General features: G+C 46.9%; 1 protein-coding gene across 3 annotated transcripts in view; it reads right to left on the bottom strand.

Annotated features, from left to right (window-relative positions):
- Window positions 1–12,790: 12,790 nt before the first annotated feature.
- LOC107982503 (zinc finger protein 658B-like) overlaps window positions 12,791–22,017 on the bottom strand; it is a 75,286-nt gene continuing 66,059 nt past the window's right edge. For all 3 annotated transcript variants that reach the window (XM_062966080.1, XM_062966078.1, XM_062966079.1), the window contains exon 2: window positions 12,791–17,541. In XM_062966080.1, coding sequence (XP_062822150.1) covers window positions 15,534–17,063 — 1,530 coding nt within the window. In that variant the 5' untranslated portion in view covers window positions 17,064–17,541 and the 3' untranslated portion in view covers window positions 12,791–15,533. The remainder of the gene's footprint in view (window positions 17,542–22,017) is intronic.

The raw sequence follows: 22,017 nt of genomic DNA, 5'->3' as shown, positions 1-22,017 counted from the left end.
CGCAGGACGGCATGCAAATTCACAGGCACAGCACAGTCGGGAAACCCTCCTTCCTGCCCAGCCCTTTCCACCCCTGTCCATTTCCGCCTCTATTTCCTGCCCTCTGTTGTGGGGAAAGGCTTTTCAGGAGGTGAAGGCGATTGAGAGAAACACGGGTTATGTGCACAGGGTTGTAGGAACGTGTCTGCAATAATCTAAGCCATTAAATCCCAACCTGGGGAAGAACGGCACCCACTCTGTCCATTCCTGTCCTGGAAGATGCCTCACGAATGACTTACTGAGCATGAGCAAAACAGAGGGAAAAGGGAGGGAGCAGATAATTCAATTGCCCCCTCCCCCGGCATTAAATAAAAGTATGGGCCTCAATATTTGGCCAACCAAAAGGAAATCTTGAGAAAAACAGAGGCTGTGGGGAAAAAAGGCTGCCTGGATACTTTTTGGAGGATGCCTCCAAGGGCCCGTCCAGACAGTCCCTTCATCCCAGGAGCTTCCGTAGTAAACAGTAGGGTGGCCAGACACCGTTCCCTGTAAACCCAAAAGCAACCGCTAGAAAAGGCAAAAAACGTGAGATTTCCAGGTGTGGGAATATCGTGGTTTTTGCCAAATATCCAGATCTTCGCATGTCTGCATGTCCCTGGAATCGGAAATCACAGGATTTTTGAACTGGGTTTGTTCCCGGGTTTTAGATGCTTGTTCATGATTGGTTGGTTCCTAAAAGGAAGGTGACACTCGAGTAAGAAGGCAAAAACTTTGGCCAGGGAAGAGGAACTTCACCCTTCACCTGTTTAATGAAGGTTGTGGCCGAAAAATCGAGTTCCTGGGGTGCAACAAGTACCTTCACAGTAAGCAGTACACAATGACACAGGAGCAGACACTTTCAAACCAGGAACAGAATGCCATCTTTACTATAATTACTCACACTTTGTTGTATGCCATCGGTGAAGACAGGTTTTGTAGTGTACTTGCGCCAGGGAACAACATGATGATATTGCCAGGCTATACATGTTGGTTCCTCATTGGGTGTGTGCTGACAACATGGGTAACGTAAATGACAAATGCTTACTACGGGCTGTTGGGAGGAGAGGAATGTAAATATATAGAGACAAGGTCATGCAGGTGGCTAATAGGGAAAGTCATGTGGAACCTAGGAACAGCGCCCTGTTGTTCGATGCCACAAGTACACAACCAAATCTGTCTGGACAGATGGCCAGGCAGCCAGGCTGTAAAAGTAGGAGATAATGACAAACTTCTGTTCCTGGCTTACAATTGCCTGTTCCTGTTTTATTGTGCAGTGCTGACTTGGGCAAGGTGGCCCTGCCCCATTAGGTTTGTTTGTGTGGCAAATACTTCATGAAACGTTTGGAGGGCAGTTTCTCTGGCCAGGACAAAGAACGGAACTGTTGCAGTGATCCGCATATCTGAATCTCTGCAAATCTGCATCTTGCCATTTTTTAAAAAAAAAACCCGCTGAGGTTTCAGGCAGAAGTCCTGCAGCAACCATTTTGGGAGCCTCTAACTCTCGGAACAAAGCAGCAAGTCTGGACAATGGAGGCAGAAATCCCAGGACCAACAGGTCTGTATGTGGACCTCTTCTGAAGTTCTGGGATCTTTTGCCCCTGTTTAAAACCCGTGATTTAGTGCTGTCTGGAAGTGCCCCAAGTGGCCTCTACAAGGTCCAAAATGCTGTTCTCTGCTTCTGAAAGGCTTCCCTGACCTGGGACACACCTACCATGTAGAACAAAGACAAACTGAGTCCAACCTCAGCTGCCATAGATCAATACTATAGAATTTTTGGGAGTTGCCATTCAATAAGGCATCAGCTGTCATGGATCACTCTATCTTCGAAGGAAGCCTTAGGAGTGACCATGCCATCAAAGAGCTGTGAACAAGAAGCTGTTAATGATGACCATCTGGGTGATCAAGGGTGGGAGAGGGAAGGTAACCATAATGGTTGTTATGGAGACAGCAGTTAGGTTCCATGGGAATGTGTAAACAATGAGGCGGTGAAAGGAAACAGGGAAGAGATATAACCTGGTGCATTAGGGTTAGAGCTTAGAAGCAACTTTCTTTGACATTAAGCCCTGTCTCTTCGAAAGGCTCTTTCTCTACCAACAATGAGAGGTGTGTAGCAGCAGGATGTCAGAGACTGGACACCTAGCGAGGCCTTAGAGACAACCCCGCAGGAGTTCTCCCCCTGTGGGGCTGCAGCTCTCATGGCTGCCCTAGCACTCGACCCGTCATTTCTGGGAGAAGACCCAGAAGAGTCACTAAATTTGTGAGAGAATAGAGGACCACAGAGTTTGACCCAGTATCCTGTGGGCCAAGGAGTCCCAGGTCTCTAGAGGAATGGATCATCTTAGCGGGGAGAGTGGAGTATGACAAAGAGCAAGTGAGACAAGGAGCCAGGGATGGCGTCATCAGGAGAAACACCGCAATTGTCAGGATGCAAAAAGCCAACTGACCTTTTCACATCCGACCAGAGCAAAGGGGCAGGGGGGGGGAGAGCCGGAAGAGGAAGACCATTTGTTTGGAAAGACTGATTTATGACCTGCTCTGGGTTTCAAACATGGGAAAGAACTGTTGACGGGAAGGTGTGAATGGGAAGGGGGAAACGTGGGAGAGGGAGGGAAGAAGCATCTTGATATACTGGGGGGCTGGCGGAAAAGGGACAGTGTAAGCTTTGTGATCATCTTGGCAAGGCGGATTCAATAAAGTTTCCATAGCCCCAGCTGTGTGAGCCTACCTTTGTGTCCTACACCTTCCAAGGACTGACAGCAATAGCCTTGGGAGGAGGAGGTCCACAGAATCCTCCACAAGGATGGTTGAGCAGCCAGGAAAGAAAAGGACAACGGGATCCTTGTTTCCCATGCGGGAAGGAAAGCCGTCGAGCAGCAGAGTGCTGGAGGGAGCCACATCGGCCCAGGGAGAGAAAGGACAGTCCCGACAGGCCCCACCAGCTAGAATGGGGAAGGACAAAGCCCACGGCCCTACACAGAGAGAGTGAGCACAGGGACCCATGCACCGACTGGGACAGCAAGGACTCCCTCCTGCTGGGAAATGAGAATGATCTGCTCTAAGGAATGCTCGACAGCAGATGTCAGCCACCAGGAGTATCATGCCAGCAGTTAGTGCAAGACCAGAAGAATACCCGACAAAATGGAGAAAGCTGCGATGCAAGATGGCATGGAGGTTCTGGCAGCTAAAAGTGAGAAACACCTAGAATCATAGAATCATAGAATAGTAGAGTTGGAAGAGACCACATGGGCCATCTAGTCCAACCCCCTGCTAAGAAGCAGGAAATCGCATTCAAAGCACCCCCGACAGATGGCCATCCAGCTTCTGCTTAAAAGCCTCCAAGGAAGGAGCCTCCACCACGGCCCCGGGGAGAGAGTTCCACTGTCGAACAGCTCTCACAGTGAGGAAGTTCTTCCTGATGTTCAGGTGGAATCTTCTTTCCTGTAGTTTGAAGCCATTGTTCCGTGTCCTAGTCTGCAGGGCAGCAGAAAACAAGCTTGCTCCCTCTTCCCTATGACTTCTCTTCACATATTTGTACATGGCTATCATGTCTCCTCTCAGCCTTCTCTTCTGCAGGCTAAACATGCCCAGCTCTTTAAGCCTCTCCTCATAGGGCTTGTTCTCCAGACCCTTAATCATTTTAGTCGCCCTCCTCTGGACGCTTTCCAGCTTGTCAACATCTCCCTTCAACTGTGGTGCCCAAAATTGGACACAGTGTGATTCCAGGTGTGGTCTGACCAAGGCAGAATAGAATAAGGGGGAGCAGGACTTCCCTGGATCTAGACGCTATTCCCCTATTGATGCAGGCCAGAATCCCATTGGCTTTTTTAGCAGCCGCATCACATTGTTGGCTCATGTTTAACTTCTTCCCCACGAGGACTCCAAGGTCTTTTTCGCACACACTGCTGTCAAGCCAGGTGTCCTCCATTCTGTATCTTTGATTTCCATTTTTTCTGCCGAAGTGAAGTATCTTGCATTTGTCCCTGTTGAACTTCATTTTGTTAGTTTTGGCCCATCTCTCTAGTCTGTCAAGATCGTTTTGAATTCTGCTCCTGTCTTCTGGAGTGTTAGCTATCCCTCCCAGTTTTGTGTCGTCTGCAAACTTGATGATCGTGCCTTCTAACCCTTCGTCTAAGTCGTTAATAAAGATGTTGAACAGAACCGGGCCCAGGACGGAGCCCTGCGGCACTCCACTTGTCACTTCTTTCCATGATGAAGACAACGCATTGGTGAGCACCCTTTGGGTTCGTTCGCTTAGCCAATTACAGATCCACCTAACCGTAGTTTTGTCTAGCCCACATTTTACTAGTTTGTTTGCCAGAAGGTCGTGGGGGACTTTGTCGAAGGCCTTACTGAAATCTAGATATGCTACATCCACAGCATTCCCTGTATCGACCCAACTCGTAACTCTATCGAAAAAAGAGATCAGATTAGTCTGGCATGACTTGTTTTTGGTAAATCCGTGTTGACTATTAGCAATGACCGCATTTGTTTCTAAGTGTTCGCAGACCACTTCCTTAATGATCTTTTCCAGAATTTTGCCTGGTATTGATTGCCTGAACCATGAATTTGTACAATTAAAAAATTACTTTTTCGAATAACTGGGCCAACGCTGGGGACCCAAGCTAGTAATATACTGTATATATAATTATACAATCTATATATGCAGAAATGCTTGACCACTCCAACAACTATCATGTCAGACTACACAGAGAAGCCATTGAAATCCACAAGCATGTGGACAACTTCAACAGAAAGGAGGAAACCATGAAAACGAACAAAATCTGGCTACCAGTATTAAAAAACTCAGAACAGTAAATGGGAAGCAACACTCTGAGGGCAGAGGAGCCCCAAGGACGACTAATGACTCTGAACAGGGGATGCCCCCCAGGCAAGAGACAAACCTTTCCAATGCTAATTAGGGTGATTAATTGCAACATTAATGCTGGCTTCCAACTGACAAAGGACTCTTGTCACACCCTGGACTCTCAGATATATATTTACCTTCCTTGCCTAGTTTATCCATGCCTCACAACCTCTGAGGATGCCTGCCATAGATGTGGGCGAAACATCAGGAGAGAATACTTCTGGAACATGGCCACACACCCCGAAAGACATACAACAACCCTATATATGCATAACCTGGCGCATATTATATAATACGAGCTTGGGGACGAAGAAATCCTCCAAATGACCAAGGATCTGCCTTCCCACCCGGCTCATTCAAACCCACACTGAGGCTTGTTGGGATGTTCCCAAAATGAGTCCATGCTGAACGAAGTTCCATTCAGGCCATTCATTCCCTCAGTCGAACAGCGAGGAAAGAGCAAGGCGAGGAGATAAGCCAGTCCCGTCCGCCCCTCCTGTCAATCAAAACACGACCTGCAAGTTTGGACAGGCAAAAGGAAATCAAGAGGGAACTGGAGGTTGTGCAAAGAAAGGAAAGGTCTTCCCGGGATGCCTTTGGGAGGGAAGAGGCCTTCAAGGAGTCTCCAAAAGGCCTACATGGTTTCCTTTGATTCTGTAAGGCTTCCCTGATCTGGGCCACTAATGCAGCGTGACTCCATTTTAACTGCTCACTGAGACCAAATTCCTGGGAGTTGTAGTTTAAGAAGGCAAGAGCTTTCTGTAGCAGAGACATTTAGACACCACATGAAGCTACAGCTCCCAGGATTCTGCAGCACTGAGTCCCAGTAGTCAGTACAGTAGAGTCTGGCTCATCCAACATAATGGAGTCCCTGGGTAGATCAGGCGCGGGTCAACTTGGGCCCTCCCTCCAGGTACTTAAGTGGCTGAGGGGGGACAGGAAAGGTCCTGAAGCTGTTAGTAATGGTGGTTAGCAACTTTCTACCAAGTTACACCGCCGGGAGGGGTGAGACGTGGTCGGCAAAGGTCGGAAGCTGTGCCCAACGGGAAAGGTCTCCGCCGGCCGCGTCTCTTCCCTCCCGGTGAGCACTCTGTGTGCGGAAAGGCCCACTGCATTGTTCACATCTGGAGAAAGGACGAATGGGAGACCCACTAATTAAATAATAGATGAAATGCAGACTTTTAAACCCCAGTGAAGAAGATTGGAGGTCAACAAAATCCCCTTCTCTGTCTTTTCCCTTCTTTCCATCCCATGTTCTACCTTATACCCCGAGAAAAAAAAATCACCTTCACCCAGGTGGTAGTTGTCCCTACTCTTATCCAGGACCCTTTCCTGTCCCCGATATTCTCATTTTATAACACTGTAATAAATATTTTTGTCAATTAAAATTATATTTTAAAATGCTAATATAATAGTGGTGCAGGTGACACACCTTAAACAACAGGCCAGGAAATACTTTTAACCAAAAAGAGTGGGAGAAGAATTGGTTTCAGCAGGAACTTCCAAAAGAAATGGCCTGTTATTGTATATCCTCAAATTCTGGCAACCTCAAATGGTTAAGATAAAAAAAAAGATTTCTAATGGCCATGATAAAATTACAAACAAAGAAAACACTTGTCAATATTTATGCTTCTAACTATGCAAAAGCTTCTTTCTTTGAAACTTTTTGGAAAGAGATGGAGGATATTGACTGCAACTCTATTGTGGATTTCAATATGGATTTTGAAAAACTATAAAGCCAATTCAAGAGAATCAAGGAAAAATGCTTCTGGATTAGGGTAGAAAAACTGTCAATCATAGATCTCTGGAGGTTCTTACACCCAGAAGAAAAGAACGAAACCTTCTTCTCTGATAGAGAGACACAAGTCATACTCAAGAATTGATATCATTTGGATCACTAAATATTAAGTAAATCTTCATTCAAAAGCGCAAATCCAGTCAAGTATAATTTCAGGCCACTGTCCAACTACAATAGAAACCGCAATCCCAAGAAAGGGATCTGCAAGTTCAGTAGCTCAGCGGTTTAATCCGCTGCGCCACTGGGGGAGGGGAACCTTTACGTTTACCTAAATTATTCTTCATTACTTCATACTTCTTCATACTTAGCATGTATCACAGAAACCTGGTTGCAGGAGGGTGATGAGGTCCTCCTCCAGGAATTATCATCTCCAGATTTTGTTATCACCCACCAGATGCGGACCGGGAGACGGGGGGGGGGGGGGGTGGAGTGGCAATGCTCGCACGAGAAAATTTATCTCTGAGGGCGGCTCCCACTCCAAACATCTCTGGTATGGAAAGCGTTGGCCTTGTGTGGGATTCACAGGAGAGTATAGCCTTTCTACTGGTGTACCGTGCGCCTAATGCACCAGTGGACAGCCTATCACAGCTGCTAGAGGTTGTGTCGGACTGGGCCTTGAGGTTCCCCAGGCTTATTGTTTTGGGGGACTTCAATGTCCATGCTGATGCAGGCTCCTTCTCCTCAGCAGCTGAAGACCTAGTGTCGACCATGGCGACACTAGGACTCTCACTTTATAATACTGGGCCTACACATCAGGCTGGCCACACACTAGATTTGATCTTTGGGGTTGGAATCCAAGTGACCCTAACCTCCGTTTCGGAGGTTCCATGGTCGGACCACTGTGCCCTAGGAATCCGTATAGAGCACACCAACCCACCCAACCTGGGCGCCAAACCTATTTGGGTTCGCCCAAAGAGACTAATGGAACCGGTCAGGTTCCTGAATGCTCTAAAGGCCATAGAACCTGTCAGCGACTCACTGGAGGTGCAAGTGGATACATGGAACACCAAATTATCCAATGCACTCGATGAGATCGCACCTAGACGCCTTCTCCGACCCCGTAAGAATCAGTCTCCTTGGTTCACTGAGGAGCTCTGTGCGATGAAACGGGAGAAGAGACGGCTAGAGGTCATGTGGCGGGAACGCCGTGATGAGGAATCGGAATCAGCTTATAAGAAGTCCAGAGAGTCTTATGAGCAGACTATCACCGAGGCAAAAAAGTCGTATTATGCTTCCTTGATAGCGTCTGCAAGCTCACACCCAGCACAATTATTTAAGATCATTAGATCCCTGACAAAGGTCCCTTCTGTTCCAAACAATAATGACCTGGCTCCTTCTGCTGAGGTTTTCCAGAGCTATTTTGCAGACAAGATCTCGCTTCTTCGTCGGGAACTCCCTGCCACGATGGATACAGTAACTGAACTTGAGACTCCGTGGCCACTCTCTGGGCCCATCCTGGACCGGTTTACCCCGCTGGATGCAGAGGCTGTCGACAGGATCATGACTGCAGCTAGGCCGACCACCTGCTCCTTCGATCCGTGTCCCTCCTGGCTAGTAAAATCCTGCCTAGATGGATTACGTGAACCTCTGTTGAATATAATAAATAGCTCCCTTGAGCAAGGAGTTTTTCCAGAGGGTTTAAAAGAGGCATCAGTATCTCCGCTGCTGAAGAAACCAGACTTAGATCGTTCGCTTCCCGCTAGCTACCGCCCAGTGTCGGACCTTCCGTTTCTGGGCAAGCTGGTTGAGAGATCAGCAGTGGAACAGTTGCAGCAGTTCCTCAATGACACAGCCGGACTTGATCCCTTCCAGTCCGGCTTCCGTAGGGGGCACGGGACGGAGACTGTGCTGGTCGCCATCACAGACCAACTTCGCTGCCAGAGGGATCAAGGCGGATCAGCGCTGCTTGTGTTATTGGATCTCACAGCAGCATTTGGTGAGGGGAGGGTTGGTTTCCGCGTGGTCTCCGCTAACTTGTGGGGTCCCACAGGGAGCTATTCTCTCTCCTCTATTATTTAACATCTATATGCGACCGCTTGCCCGACTGGTTTGGGCTCGAGTGCCACCAGTACGCTGATGACACTCAGCTCATTCTGAGGATGGAGGGCCAGCCGGACTCCGTACCCGATAGTTTCCATCAGTGCCTTGAAGCCGTTACTGGATGGTTGCGTGCCAGCAGGTTGAGGGTGAATCCAGCGAAGACGGAGATCCTTTGGCTGGGCCATCCGGGTGGGAGGGAGATCCAGCTGCCTACCCTGGATGGTGAGACACTACGTCCGTCATCTTCTGTAAAAAGTCTTGGTGTCTTATCAGACCCTCTGCTCACAATGGAGGCCCAGGTCTCTGCTGTGAGCAGATCTGCGTTTTTCCATCTACGCCAGGCTAGGCGACTGGCTCCCTACCTATCTAGGAACGACCTGGCGACGGTGATCCAGGCGACGGTCATCTCGAGGCTCGACTACTGTAACGCCCTCTACATTGGCCTTCCTCTGTCAGTGATCCGGAAACTGAAGCTGGTGCAAAACGCGGCGGCTCGTCTTCTCGCTGGGGTGCCGGCGAGGTGGCGTATCACCCCAATTCTTCAACAGCTGCACTGGCTACCGATTGAGTACCGGATTACTTTCAAGATACTAGTACTAACTTTCAAGGCCTTACATGGTCTGGGGCCAGCGTACCTGAGGGCCCGCTTATCACCCTACCAACCCCAGAGATTACTTCGGTCTGAAGACCAAAATTTGCTTGAAGTCCCTAACATTTGTCTTCCACTAGGCAGAGAGCCTACTCGGTTGTAGCCCCTCAATTATGGAATGCCTTGCCAGTGGAAACTCGAACCACCCGAGACTTACTTGCCTTTCGGAAAGCCTGCAAAACCTTGCTCTTCCGACAAGCGTTCAATGGGTGAAAGACTCAGGGCTATGTCTGTTTTTATTGTTGCTTTTATTGTTTTTATTGCTATTTTAAAGCCAAGTGTATTGTTTTAATCTATTTTTGTAAACCACTCCGAGCCAAACCGGGAGTAGCGGTACATAAGTTTAATAATAATAATAATTAATAAATAAATAAATAAATAACAATAAGGGAGGAGGAAGGAAGGGAAGGAAGAATGGAGTGAGGTGGGAAGGAAGGAAGGAACAAGGAAGTGATTGGGAATTGGAAAATATAGATAGTGACATCTATATATTGTATGTACATAATAATAATAACAACTTTATTTTTATATCCCACCACAATCTCTCTCCCCGAAGGGACTCGGGGCAGCTTGCATGGAGACCAAGCCCAGCATAAACAAGGCCTCCAGGTCATTTTTATGAGCGTCCTCAGGTCTTTTATCAAGCCATGTTTTATTTTTAATGTAATTTTATTATGTTTTATCAATTTGTTTTATTACAATGTTTGTACCACTTGGGCTTGGCCCTGTGTAAGCTGCCCCAAGTCCCTTCAGGGAGATGGAGGCGGGATATAAAAATAAAGTTGGTGTTGTTGTTATTATTATTATAACACAATTAAAAACATATAACAAATAAACAATACAATGAAAACAACTGAAACAAGAAAAAGAAAAACATCATAAAAGTACGTAATCAACTGACATCAACCGACCAGTTGCAGTACATTACAATATAGTGATAGATAATGCTGATCTTGTGCTATGCTAATATATTATAGTATATACGTACAATATAATGCAATACAATATAATACTACACTATTATAATTGTATATTACCTATTACATGTAATATTGCAGTACATTACAATATAGTAATAGATAATGCTGATCTTGTGCTATGCTAATATATTATAGTATATACGTACAATATAATGTAATACAATACAATAATACTACACTATTATAATTGTATATTACCTATTACATGTAATATTGCAGTATAGTACAATATAGTAATAGATAATGCTGATCTTGTGCTATGCTAATATATTATAGTATATACGTACAATATAATGTAATACAATACAATAATACTACACTATTATAATTGTATATTACCTATTACATGTAATATTGCAGTATAGTACAATATAGTAATAGATAATGCTGATATTGTGCTATGCTAATATATTATAGTATATACGTACAATATAATGTAATACAATACAATAATACTACACTATTATAATTGTATATTACATATTACATGTAATATTGCAGTACATTACAATATAGTAATAGATAATGCTGATATTGTGCTATGCTAATATATTATAGTATATACGTACAATATAATGTAATACAATACAATAATACTACACTATTATAATTGTATATTACATATTACATGTAATATTGCAGTACATTACAATATAGTAATAGATAATGCTGATATTGTGCTATGCTAATATATTATAGTATATACGTACAATATAATGTAATACAATACAATAATACTACACTATTATAATTGTATATTACCTATTACATGTAATGTTGCAGTATAGTACAATATAGTCATAGATAATGCTGATCTTGTGCTTTGCTAATAATCTATTGTCCTGTATGTACATACCATTGCTAAGCCGCTGTGAGTCCCCTTCGGGGTGAGAAGGGCGGGATAGAAATGCAGTAAACAATAAACACATAAACAAACAAGTCCAAAGGGAGGGGAGGGGGGGAGGGGGAGGCCTCGGCGGCCATTGAGGCCTCGTTTCTTCCGGGAGGGAGGCAGGCCCCGCCCCCTCCCCTCCCCTCCCCAAAGAGAGACCGAGAGACACGCAATCCAGAGAGAATATCAATATCAATATAAATATCAATATAAATATCAACACAAACCTCTCTCTCTCTCTCTCTCTCTCTCTCTCTCTCTCTCTCTCTCTCTCTCTCTCTCTCCCCTCCTTCGCGGCTCCAGAGGAAGCGCCTCAGAAAACAATGGCGGCGAGAGAGGCTCTGCGCAGGCCCAGCCAGGAAGAAGCCCCGCCCCTCCTCCGCCCCTCGCCCTCCCATTGGCCGAGTCCGTGACGCCCCGCCCACGAGCGGGCCCCTATTGGCTCCGGCCTTGATGGACGGGTGACCAGGACGGGCGAGAAAGAAGGCGGCTTCTGAGGGCAGGATGGAGGCCCCGCCCCCTCTTCGTCGGAGGGAGTGACGTCAGGGCGTGGGCGGGGCGTGGCGAGGGTTCATTCCGTCCCGAAGGGGGGCGGGGCTTCTCCCTTTGAGAGACGGGAGGGAGGGGCGGGGCCTTGGCCTGGTAGGGGAAGGGAGGGGCCTCATTGGCTGAGCAGGGGAGGGCGGGGCCTTGCCTCTCGAAGCCCCGCCCAGCACAGAGACCGTTCGAGGGCGCCCCTCCCAGCCTGGCTCTGGTGACGTCAGAGCCCCGCCCCCTCCCTCTCCCCGCAGAGCTGAGTGGCGCGATGGGTCAAGCGGCTCAGGCACGAGAGAGAGAGAGAGAGAGAGAGAGAGAGAGAGCGGGCGTCGCGGGTTCGAGTCCCGTCTGCCGAATTCTTCAAACTCCCTCCTCCTTCGGCAGAGAGTCCCGCAGATCCCGGGGCAGATCCGGGCAAACCTTGAAGGCTGTCTGAGTGAAGCTGTGGGCTTTCCCCGGACATGAAGGGCGGTCCAGCCTGACTCGGGCCCTTGGGGCTCTTCCCCGTTTCTCAGCCCAAGAGCCGGCCTTGTCCGTAGACGCCTCCCAGGTCAAGACACACGTGGCACACACACGCCATGCCATGACCGGACCCACGACACGCACACGACACGGCTCTCCGGTGCCTGCTATAATAAATAAATATTATAATGATCTTATCCTGTCCGATCTGTTGTCGATCCACTCCTTTGGGCTTCACACAAATCTACCCTTGTCCAAAATATACTGTCCTGTGCTTTGACCAAATTCAAGTTATAAGTATGATATAATAATTATGATAATATGTTTATTATATATTATTGTATTCTTTTAAAGTAATTGTTGTTATTATTATCATTACATTATTATGACCATGGCTTTCCCGTCCTGCCCCTCCTCCGGTCCTGTCCATCAACGGAGCTCCTCCCCCCTCCCTCCCTCCCTGGATGGCTTTGGGGGAAAGTCACCTTGATTGATAGGAATTATAGTTCACCTACATCCAGAGAGCACTGTCAATGCGAACAACAATAGATTTGCACCAAATTTATTTATTTTATTCATTGACAGCATGTATATTCCGCCCTTCTTTCTCACCCCGAAGGGGACTCAGGGCGGATCACATGACACATCTAGGCAAACATTCAATGCCTTTTAACATAGAACAAAGACAAACAAACATAGGCTCCGAGCGGGCCTCGAACTCATGACCTCCTGGTCAGAGTGATTCATTGCAGTTAATTGCAGCTGGCTTGATCTCCCGCCTGCGCCACAGCCCGGAAATTTCAAATCCAATCATTTATTTCGGTCATAGACCAGCACAGGAGATAAAGGTCACAGTTACATACAAACTTGGTATGTTTAGTACATTTAAAATATAAAGACATTAAAGCACAATAACCGGGGGGGGTGAGGAGCGGAAGGGGAAACAGGGCAAAACATACAACGCAGAGGTCCATCAGCCAGTTATAGAACCAAGAGACTGGAGACATGGGTCACTTTTGGGACCGTCATCCCCTGGCGGACTTTGTACGCACAAAACTTTGCAACATTGTCGGTTGTAGCTGAATGAGTATCTACAAGTAGCAGGGAGGTACAAAAGTGTCCTGAACGGCCTGGGTGCCTGTGTATCAAAGGTAAGATAAGCCTGGTGCAGATATCCCTGGCAAGCGTACCCGAAATGGCCAATTTGGAAGACTGGTAGGCTTTGGGCGGGCCTTTGGGAGTTGTAGGTACTGGGATTTATAGTTCACCTGCATCCAGAGACACTGGGACCACCACTGAGAATAGACCGGGACCAAACGTGGCACACAGAACCACCAAGACTAACTTAATATACTGGAGGGGTTTGGGGGGAACTGACCCACCATGGTGGGAGCTGTAGTTCACTAGAAGTGTTGATGTTGTGTCACAAACCACTGTCTGAATTGTGTCATGTTTTCAACTCCAGACTTAATAATTCAAGTTTCCAAATTTTATCTTCTATTTTTTAAAAGTGATTAACTTAAAATCTGTATGAACCAAATCTTCCAACCTTCCCTTTTGTGTGAACGTGTTTGCATGACTTCCCAGCAAAGCGACCAGACGTGGTCTCTGAAGGGCCTCCTGGATCTCACGGACCTCACTCTTCCCTGAACACTCGGCATCCAAAGAACAGGAAACCTTTGGGCTCAGAACAAAACAAGCGGGCGACGGATCTAGACCAAACTGGGCACACAGAGCCAGCATGGCCAACTGTGCATACAGGTGAGGTTTGGGGGTGGTTGACCTTGGCATGTGGGAGTCGTAGTTCACCCTTATCCAGAGAGCACTGAATCCAGCTGACATTGGATCTGCAACGCCCACCAATGACAGATCAGGACCAAACCTGGCACACAGAAACCCCAGGACCAACAGAACATACAGGAGGGTTTTGGGGACTGACCCACACGTGTGGGAATTGTAGTTCACCCTGCATCCAGAGAGCATTCGGAAGCCCACCAATGATGGATGTGGACCAAACTTTGCACACACAACCCTGATGACCATAAGAACACACTGGAGGGGTTTGGGGGATAGACAAGACAGTCAAAAAGAATAGATGGTGATCAAAGCAGTGAATACATGTTGTATAAAGCATAATAGGAATAATAATGTCTGAAGCAAGACAACTGAATCCAAACCCATGCCACCAACACCGAGGAAGGAAATGATCTTCAAAGGCGCTCTAGATTAAACATTAAACCCCACTTTGGGCTTTTTTTTTCGTGTCAGGAGCAACCGGAGTTGCTTCTGGAGTGAGAGAATTGGCCGTCTGCAAGGACGTTGCCCAGGGGATGCCCGGATATTTTGATGTTTTTACCATCCTTGTGGGAGGCTTCTCTCGTGTCCCCGCATGGAGCTGGAGCTGATAGAGGGAGCTCATCCACATTGGGCTAAAACCAGGTCTACCCACCCCTCCAGTTTCAGCCGTTTTGACCCTTATAAATCCCCCTTTTTTTGCAAAAATAAAAAAACATAAAAGAGATATTAAAAGCAACAATACCAAAAAGGCAGAAATTATATATAATGCTTCAACTGCACATTAAACTAACTACTACATGAGATACAAAACTAAACAAGAAACAGACTAACGAGTTACCTACATAGACACACAACTGAACTAACAAACAGACATGGATACGTGACTATCTGTTAATTATTATTTCTCATTATTCTACGCCCCTTAGATAATATAATTACTTCCAGAATGGAACATACAGAGTTCCCTCACTACTTTGTGTTTCACTGTTTGCAAATTCTCTGTTTCGCGGTTTTTCAATAAACTCTAAAAGAATATTATAAATCATAAAAAATTACAATTTACAGCCTGAGGAAGGGAGGAAGGAGAAGCCGAAGGGAGAGAAAAGGAGCCCAAGCGGCAACAAGAGGAGAAGGAGGCAATTTATCAACACATGATTTCTTGATAAAGACTTAAAATAGTGTATAACTACTAAAATAATGTAGAAATATATAGCATCCCTACTTCGCGGATTTTCACTTATTGCGGGTGGTCCTGGAACCTAACCCCCGGGATAAGTGAGGGAACACTGTATTTTAGTTCAATATTTCTACAATACACCACATGTGATGAAATGTCCCAACTTTGAGCTTGCACTTCCAAAATTTGCAAGAGTTGCTTTTGTACATGTTAGAATGACACTCTGGTGTCAATTAATACCATTCTCTCCAGGGTGAATTCTATGATGTCTATGTATAATCTTATTCCATGAAAAGCTCTGTACACACTCCATGCATTTCTATGGTTTGTGCCCAGTGTGAGTCCTTTCATGGGAACGTAGTCCTGAACTTCGAGCAAAGCTCTGTCCACACTCCAGGCATTTATATGGTTTCTCCCCAGTGTGAGTCCTTTGATGTGAACGTAGTCCTGAACTCTGAGCAAAGCTCTGTCCACACTCCAGGCATTTATATGGTTTCTCCCCAGTGTGAGTCCTTTGATGTGTATGTAAGTGTCCCTTCTGAGTGAAGCTCTGTCCACACTCCAGGCAGTTATATGGTTTCTCCCCAGTGTGAGTCCTTTGATGTGAACGTAGTCCTGAACTACGAGCAAAGCTCTGTCCACACTCCAGGCATTTATATGGTTTCTCCCCAGTGTGAGTCCTTTGATGTGTATGTAAGTGTCCCTTCTGAGTGAAGCTCTGTCCACACTCCAGGCATTTATATGGTTTCTCCCCAGTGTGAGTCCTTTGATGTGTATGTAAGTGTCCCTTCTGAGTAAAGCTCTGTCCACACTCCAGGCAGTTATAGGGTTCCTCCCCAGTGTGAGTTCTTTGATGTGAACGTAGTCCTAAACTATGAGCAAAACTCTGTCCACACTCCAGGCAGTTATAGGGTTTCTCCCCAGTGTGAGTCCTTTGATGCGTATGTAAGCTTCCCTTCTGAGTGAAGCTCTGTCCACACTCCAGGCATTTATAGGGTTTCTCCCCAGTGTGGGTCCTTTGATGTGAACGTAGTCCTGAACTACGACCAAAGCTCTGTCCACACTCCAGGCATTTAAAGGGTTTCTCCCCAGTGTGAGTTCTTTGATGTCTATGTAAGCTTCCCTTCTGAGTGAAGCTCTGTCCACACTCCAGGCAGTTATAGGGTTTCTCCCCAGTGTGAGTTCTTTGATGTGTATGTAAGTGTCCCTTCTGAGTGAAGCTCTGTCCACACTCCAGGCATTTATAGGGTTTCTCCCCAGTGTGGGTCCTTTGATGTGAATATAGTGCTGAACTATGAGCAAAGCTCTGTCCACACTCCAGGCAGTTATAGGGTTTCTCCCCAGTGTGAGTTCTTTGATGTGTATGTAAGTGTCCCTTCTGAGTGAAGCTCTGTCCACAGTCCAGGCATTTATAGGGTTTCTCCCCAGTGTGGGTCCTTTGATGTGAATATAGTGCTGAACTATGAGCAAAGCTCTGTCCACACTCCAGGCAGTTATAGGGTTTCTCCCCAGTGTGAGTTCTTTGATGTGTATGTAAGCTTCCCTTCTGAGTAAAGCTCTGTCCACACTCCAGGCAGTTATAGGGTTTCTCCCTAGTGTGAGTTCTTTGATGTGTATGTAAGTGTCCCTTCTGAGTGAAGCTCTGTCCACACTCCAGACAGTTATAGGGTTTCTCCCCAGTGTGAGTCCTTTGATGTGAACGTAGACCTGAACTCTGAGTGAAGCTCTGTCCACACTCCAGGCATTTATAGGATTTCTCCCCAGTGTGAGTCCTTTGATGTCTATTCAGGTTTCCATGATGACTAAAGCTCTTTCCACATTCAATACATTTATATGCTTTTTCCTCCATGTCAACAGTGCTATGTACATTTAATTCCAATATGGACACTTGATTCTTGTTTTTCCCTTTCTGATCACTCACAGCAGTGGGTTCAAATTACAGGAAAGTAGATTCCATCTGAACATTAAGAACTTCCTGACTGTAAGAGCTGTTCAGCAGTGGAACTCTCTGCCTCAGAGTGTAGTGGAGGCTCCTTTGGAATCCTTTAAACAGAGGCTAGATGCTCATCTGTCAGGGGTACTTTGCGCTTTTCCTGCACGGCAGAGGCCTGGACTGGGTGCCTCATGCAGTCTCTTCCGACTCTATGGTTCTACTCTAGAATCCAAAGTGAATGTAGGAATTCAGCAAGATCAGACCCTTGAGAGGAATCCTTTTTCCTAGAGGACTGGTTTCCTTACTGCACTTTGGTTTCCAAATGCCTTAATATCGACTAGAAGCTGGTTCGTTTCCCATCACGGCAGGGGTGGCTCCAGAGAACTCTCACGTCCTGGTCAAGAAAGAAGAAGCAAAAGGTTAGACACGAAGCCGCATACCTCTGGCTCAAGGTAAACAAAGCGAAAAAGGAAAGAAGAAAGGAAAGATGGAAGGAAGGGAGGAAACACAGAAGGAAGGGATAAGAGAAGGAAGGAATCACGGAAGGAGGGAACTGAACCCTTTCCCCCATATTGGAGGGCCACACCCATTTCATTGGGTCAGACCCAAACGTGGTTAAAGGAACACAAGGCAGGCAGGCAGGCAGGCAGAACTCCTCCCAACATTCAAGGGTGTAACATATTCTGGATCATGGGTTTCCGTGAATTACCAGGATTGTGCTAAATGCTGAAAGAAACAAGGATTTCTTTATTGGTTGTGTCCTTATCTCCCCTGCCACAGGGACTCCCCACTCTGTTTCCTCAGCATCTCAAAGGGTCACTCCGGCCACATTTCCCAAATGAATCTTCCAAACTAAGAAGGACCTGCCTTCCCAACTGGCTAATTCACAACCACGTTCACAAATTGAGTCCATGCTGAACTAAGTTCCATTCAGGCATTCATGCATTCCCTCTGTAGAGCCCATGATGAGATGCAAAGACAGGCACAGCTCCAGCCACAAAGCCTCCTTCCTGCCGACTCCCTTCACCTTTGCCCACTTCCCCCTTTCCTTCTTTTTCCTCCATCCAGGGGAAATCCAAAGAAAACTGGAGGCCACGGAGAGAAAAGGTCTTCCTTGGATGCCTTTGGGAAGAACCTTCAAGGGCCTGAAAGGTTCTCCCTTGATTCTGTACGGCTGAAAACAAAAATGACTGGGAGAAGAATGGGCTTCCGTGGGAACTTCCAAAAGAAAGGGCCTGGTATTCTATCTCCCCAAACTCTGGCACCCTCACATGGTTAAGACAGATATAGAAGGAAGGTTTCTAATGGTAGCGATGGAACTACAAACAATTACTCAAGTATAAGCCGGCTTTTCAGCATGTTTTTAATGCTGAAAAAGCCCCCCTTGGCTTATACTCGGGTGAGGGAGGGAAGGAGGGAGACGGGTGTTGCTGAGAGGCAGCTGTCACCGTTTGCAGTGCTTGTCCTTGTGACGGAACGAAAGCAGGTGCCTCCCTGAGGTAACAAGGCTGCACTTGAGTGAGGGCGAAGAGGTCCTCAACTTCACCTCCGGCAGATGAGCTGAGACTGACAAGGAGGAGGAGCCGGGCACTTCTTCCTCAGCGCATCCACGGCAGAAAAGCATGAGCTTGCCCTCCCTCCACTAAAGCCTTGTTTCCTCAAGGAGGCTCCTGGCCCTGGCCACCCCCGTGATCCCGGCCCAACCGAAGAGGAGGAGAGAGATTAGGGAAGGAGGCAGCCGGAGAGGGAAGGAAGGAAAGAAAAGGGGTTTCCGTGCGGAAAGGCCTTTGAACCCTCTCCCACCCAGCCCACACATTCCTGGGTCTAGCGCCCACCCTGCCCACTTTTTGGCTGTTCCAATGTGCCTTTGATTAATTCCGTTCACTAAATGATTGGATCCCTCTAGCTATAACTTCATTCTCGACTCTTGCACTTTACTGTTGTCCCTGCCCTGGGCTTGTACTATCCTGACTGGCCCTTCCAGCCTTAACTTCTCATCGGCCTCTCGCACTCTGCCATCAGCCCTGCCCCCTCAGCTGTATTGCACAGGCCTTCCCCTTGCCCCAGCTCGGAAACGGCCATTACGCTTGGCTAAATACTGGTTGTTGTAGGATGAATTATGTTTTTAATTATGTCCTTTATGATGTTGGTATATGTATTTTTATTGTGTTATATTTTGACCTTTGTCTGATTGGGCTAGGTCCCCATGTAAGGTGCCCTGCGTCCCTTCAGGGAGATGGTGGCGGGATACAAAAATAATGTAGTAGTAGTGGTTGTTGTTGTTATTCTTATTAGTAGTAGTATTGGGGGGGGGAGTGTGGTACAATATGGTTTTATACTTTAAAGGGACAAACAAGTGTTGAACAAAGTGTTCAAAGAATGAGTTTTGTTGGCTTCGACTCGATCTGGACTAAGGTTTATGTACAAGGTTCTGTGGATGAATGGCTCAAGTATTTTGTATTGTTTTAAATCTGTATTTAACTGCTTATGTTTTTATTCTTTTGTATTATTGTGTATTGGCATCAAATTCTGCCAGTTTTGTAAGCCACCCTGAGTGAGAAGGGCAGGATAGAAATGATGGAAATAAAGAAATTAAAGAAATAATAATAATAATAAGAAGAAGAAGAAGAAGAAGAAGTTTATTTATATCCCACCTCCATCTCCCCCGAAGGGGACTCGGGGCGGCTTACAGCAAAATCAAAATACAAACAATGATAAAATATAAAACATCAGGACAAAAACAAAGACCAATAAAGAATATACACGATAAGTTAAAAAACACAACACAGAATTAAAACATCAGGTTAAAAACAATGAGGTTGCAATAGTGGATAAGCAAAGTGTACGGTGCACATTATGGGTAACAAATTCATAAATAGATAAAGTGCATTAGAATCATTTAAGGTCACATTAGGTACGGTAGGGAGGAGTCCTGAGTAATATCAGGAATCGGGAAGAGCGACCAGTGCAAAAGGTTGAGGAGCATAATAATTGTGATGGGAAAAGATGATCTTAACCAAAGGCCTGGGTGAAAAGCCAAGTTTTCAGACTCTTCCGAAATGCCATCAAGGTGGGGGCTTGCCTGATCTCCCTAGGCAGCGAATTCCATAACCGGGGGGCCACTACAGAGAAGGCCCTGTCCCTCGTCCCCACCAACCGCGCTTGCGACGCTGGCGGAAGCGAGAGGACGGCCTCCCCCGATGACCGAAGAGACCGCACAGGTTCGTAGGGGGACAGACGATCCCGAAGGTAGATGGGTCCCAAACCGTTCTGAGCTTTATAGGTGATCACCAGCACTTTGAATTGGGTCTGGAAAATGAGCGGCAGCCAGTGGAGCTCCTTAAACAGGAGGGTTGACCGCTCTCTCTGTATTGGGCTCCCGTTAGAACCAAGGCTGCCAAGCGTTGAACTAATTGAAGTTTCCGGGCCATCTTCAAAGGCAGCCCCACATAGAGCGCATTGCAATAATCCAATCTAGAGGTAACTAAGGCGTGAACCACCATGGCCAAGTCAGACTTCACGAGGTATGGTCGCAGCTGGCACACAAGTTTTATAACAGAACTATTATGTCTGATTCTGGGGGTTGGGGCTCATGTCCATTTCTAAGCCAAACAGCCGGCGTTGTCCGTAGACACCTCCAAGGTCATGTGGCCACTGGCATGACTGCATGGAGTGCCGTTACCTGAAGTGGTACCTATTGATCTACTCACATTGGCATGTTTTCGAAATGCTAGGTTGGCAGAAGCTGGAACTGACGGTGGGTGCTCACTCCACTCCCAGGATTTGAACCTGCGACCTTTCGGTCTGCAAGTTCAGCAGCTCAGCGCTTTAACACACTTTGCCACCGGGGCTCTTAGGTCATTATAATATATTACAATTATTATACTATCACATGATTATTGCTATATTATGATAATATCGATGTCAAATCGGATAGGATAAGATCATGATAATATTACAATATAATACAATCTCACAATTACGTATCCTATCCGATTTGTCGTCGATCCACTCCTTTGGGCTTCATGCAAATCTACCCTTTGCCAAAATATACGATCCTGTGCTTTGACCAAAGGTCAGCAACCCAACCTTCAAGTCACTGAGTCCACTCCGCCATCTGGGGGTTCCTTGTGCCTGAATGAAAGTGGGCACCTTCGTGAGGTCACAAGACGGTACTTGAGGAAGGGCAAAGTGGTCCCCATTCATCACCACCAGCAGCAGATGCGCTGAGGGAAAAGTGCCCGGCTCCCCCTCTTCGGCATCCCCCTCCTTGCCGTCTGGCCGCTCACTTGAGCTAGGAGGAGGCGCTGTCGAGGCTGAGGACGAGGGGGAGCCAGGCACTTCTTCCTCAGCACATCTGCCAGTGGCGAGGTGTCCGCTTGCCCTCCCTCCTGGCCCTCCCTCGCCGCCACCATGATCTCGGCCCAACCGGACAGGAGGAGGAGGCGGAGGAGGAGGAGAGAGAGGAAGGAACACGGCCGGCCGGAGAGGGAAGGGAGGAAAGAAAAAGGGTTTCCATGAAGAAAGGTGGAGGGAGGCCTTTGAACCTTCTCTTGCCTTGCCTATGCATTCCTGGGTCCCTTCGGGGCCCCCTTTGGGCCCCAGCTTCAGGCAGGCCTCTGTGGGGTCACCACCTCAGCCTCCCCAAGCTACGCCTTGGAGGGACGGATGCCTCTCTGCTTCTGACCCACAGCCGAACCCGGGGCCGCCTTTTCACCCTTCTCCTCCTTCCTCCCTATTCCTCCTCCTTTTTTTCTTCTCTTCCTTCTCCTCCTTCCTCTATTCTTCCTCCTCCTGATTCCTTTTCTATTTCTATTATAACTGGGCAGTAATCTAAAATAATCTTTGACTGGATTTGAGCTTTTAAAAT

Source organism: Anolis carolinensis, unplaced genomic scaffold (assembly GCF_035594765.1).
Source record: "Anolis carolinensis isolate JA03-04 unplaced genomic scaffold, rAnoCar3.1.pri scaffold_17, whole genome shotgun sequence".
NCBI lineage: Eukaryota > Metazoa > Chordata > Lepidosauria > Squamata > Dactyloidae > Anolis > Anolis carolinensis.
Note: the sequence above shows the minus strand (reverse complement) of the source record. Positions and strands in the feature narration are given on the sequence as shown.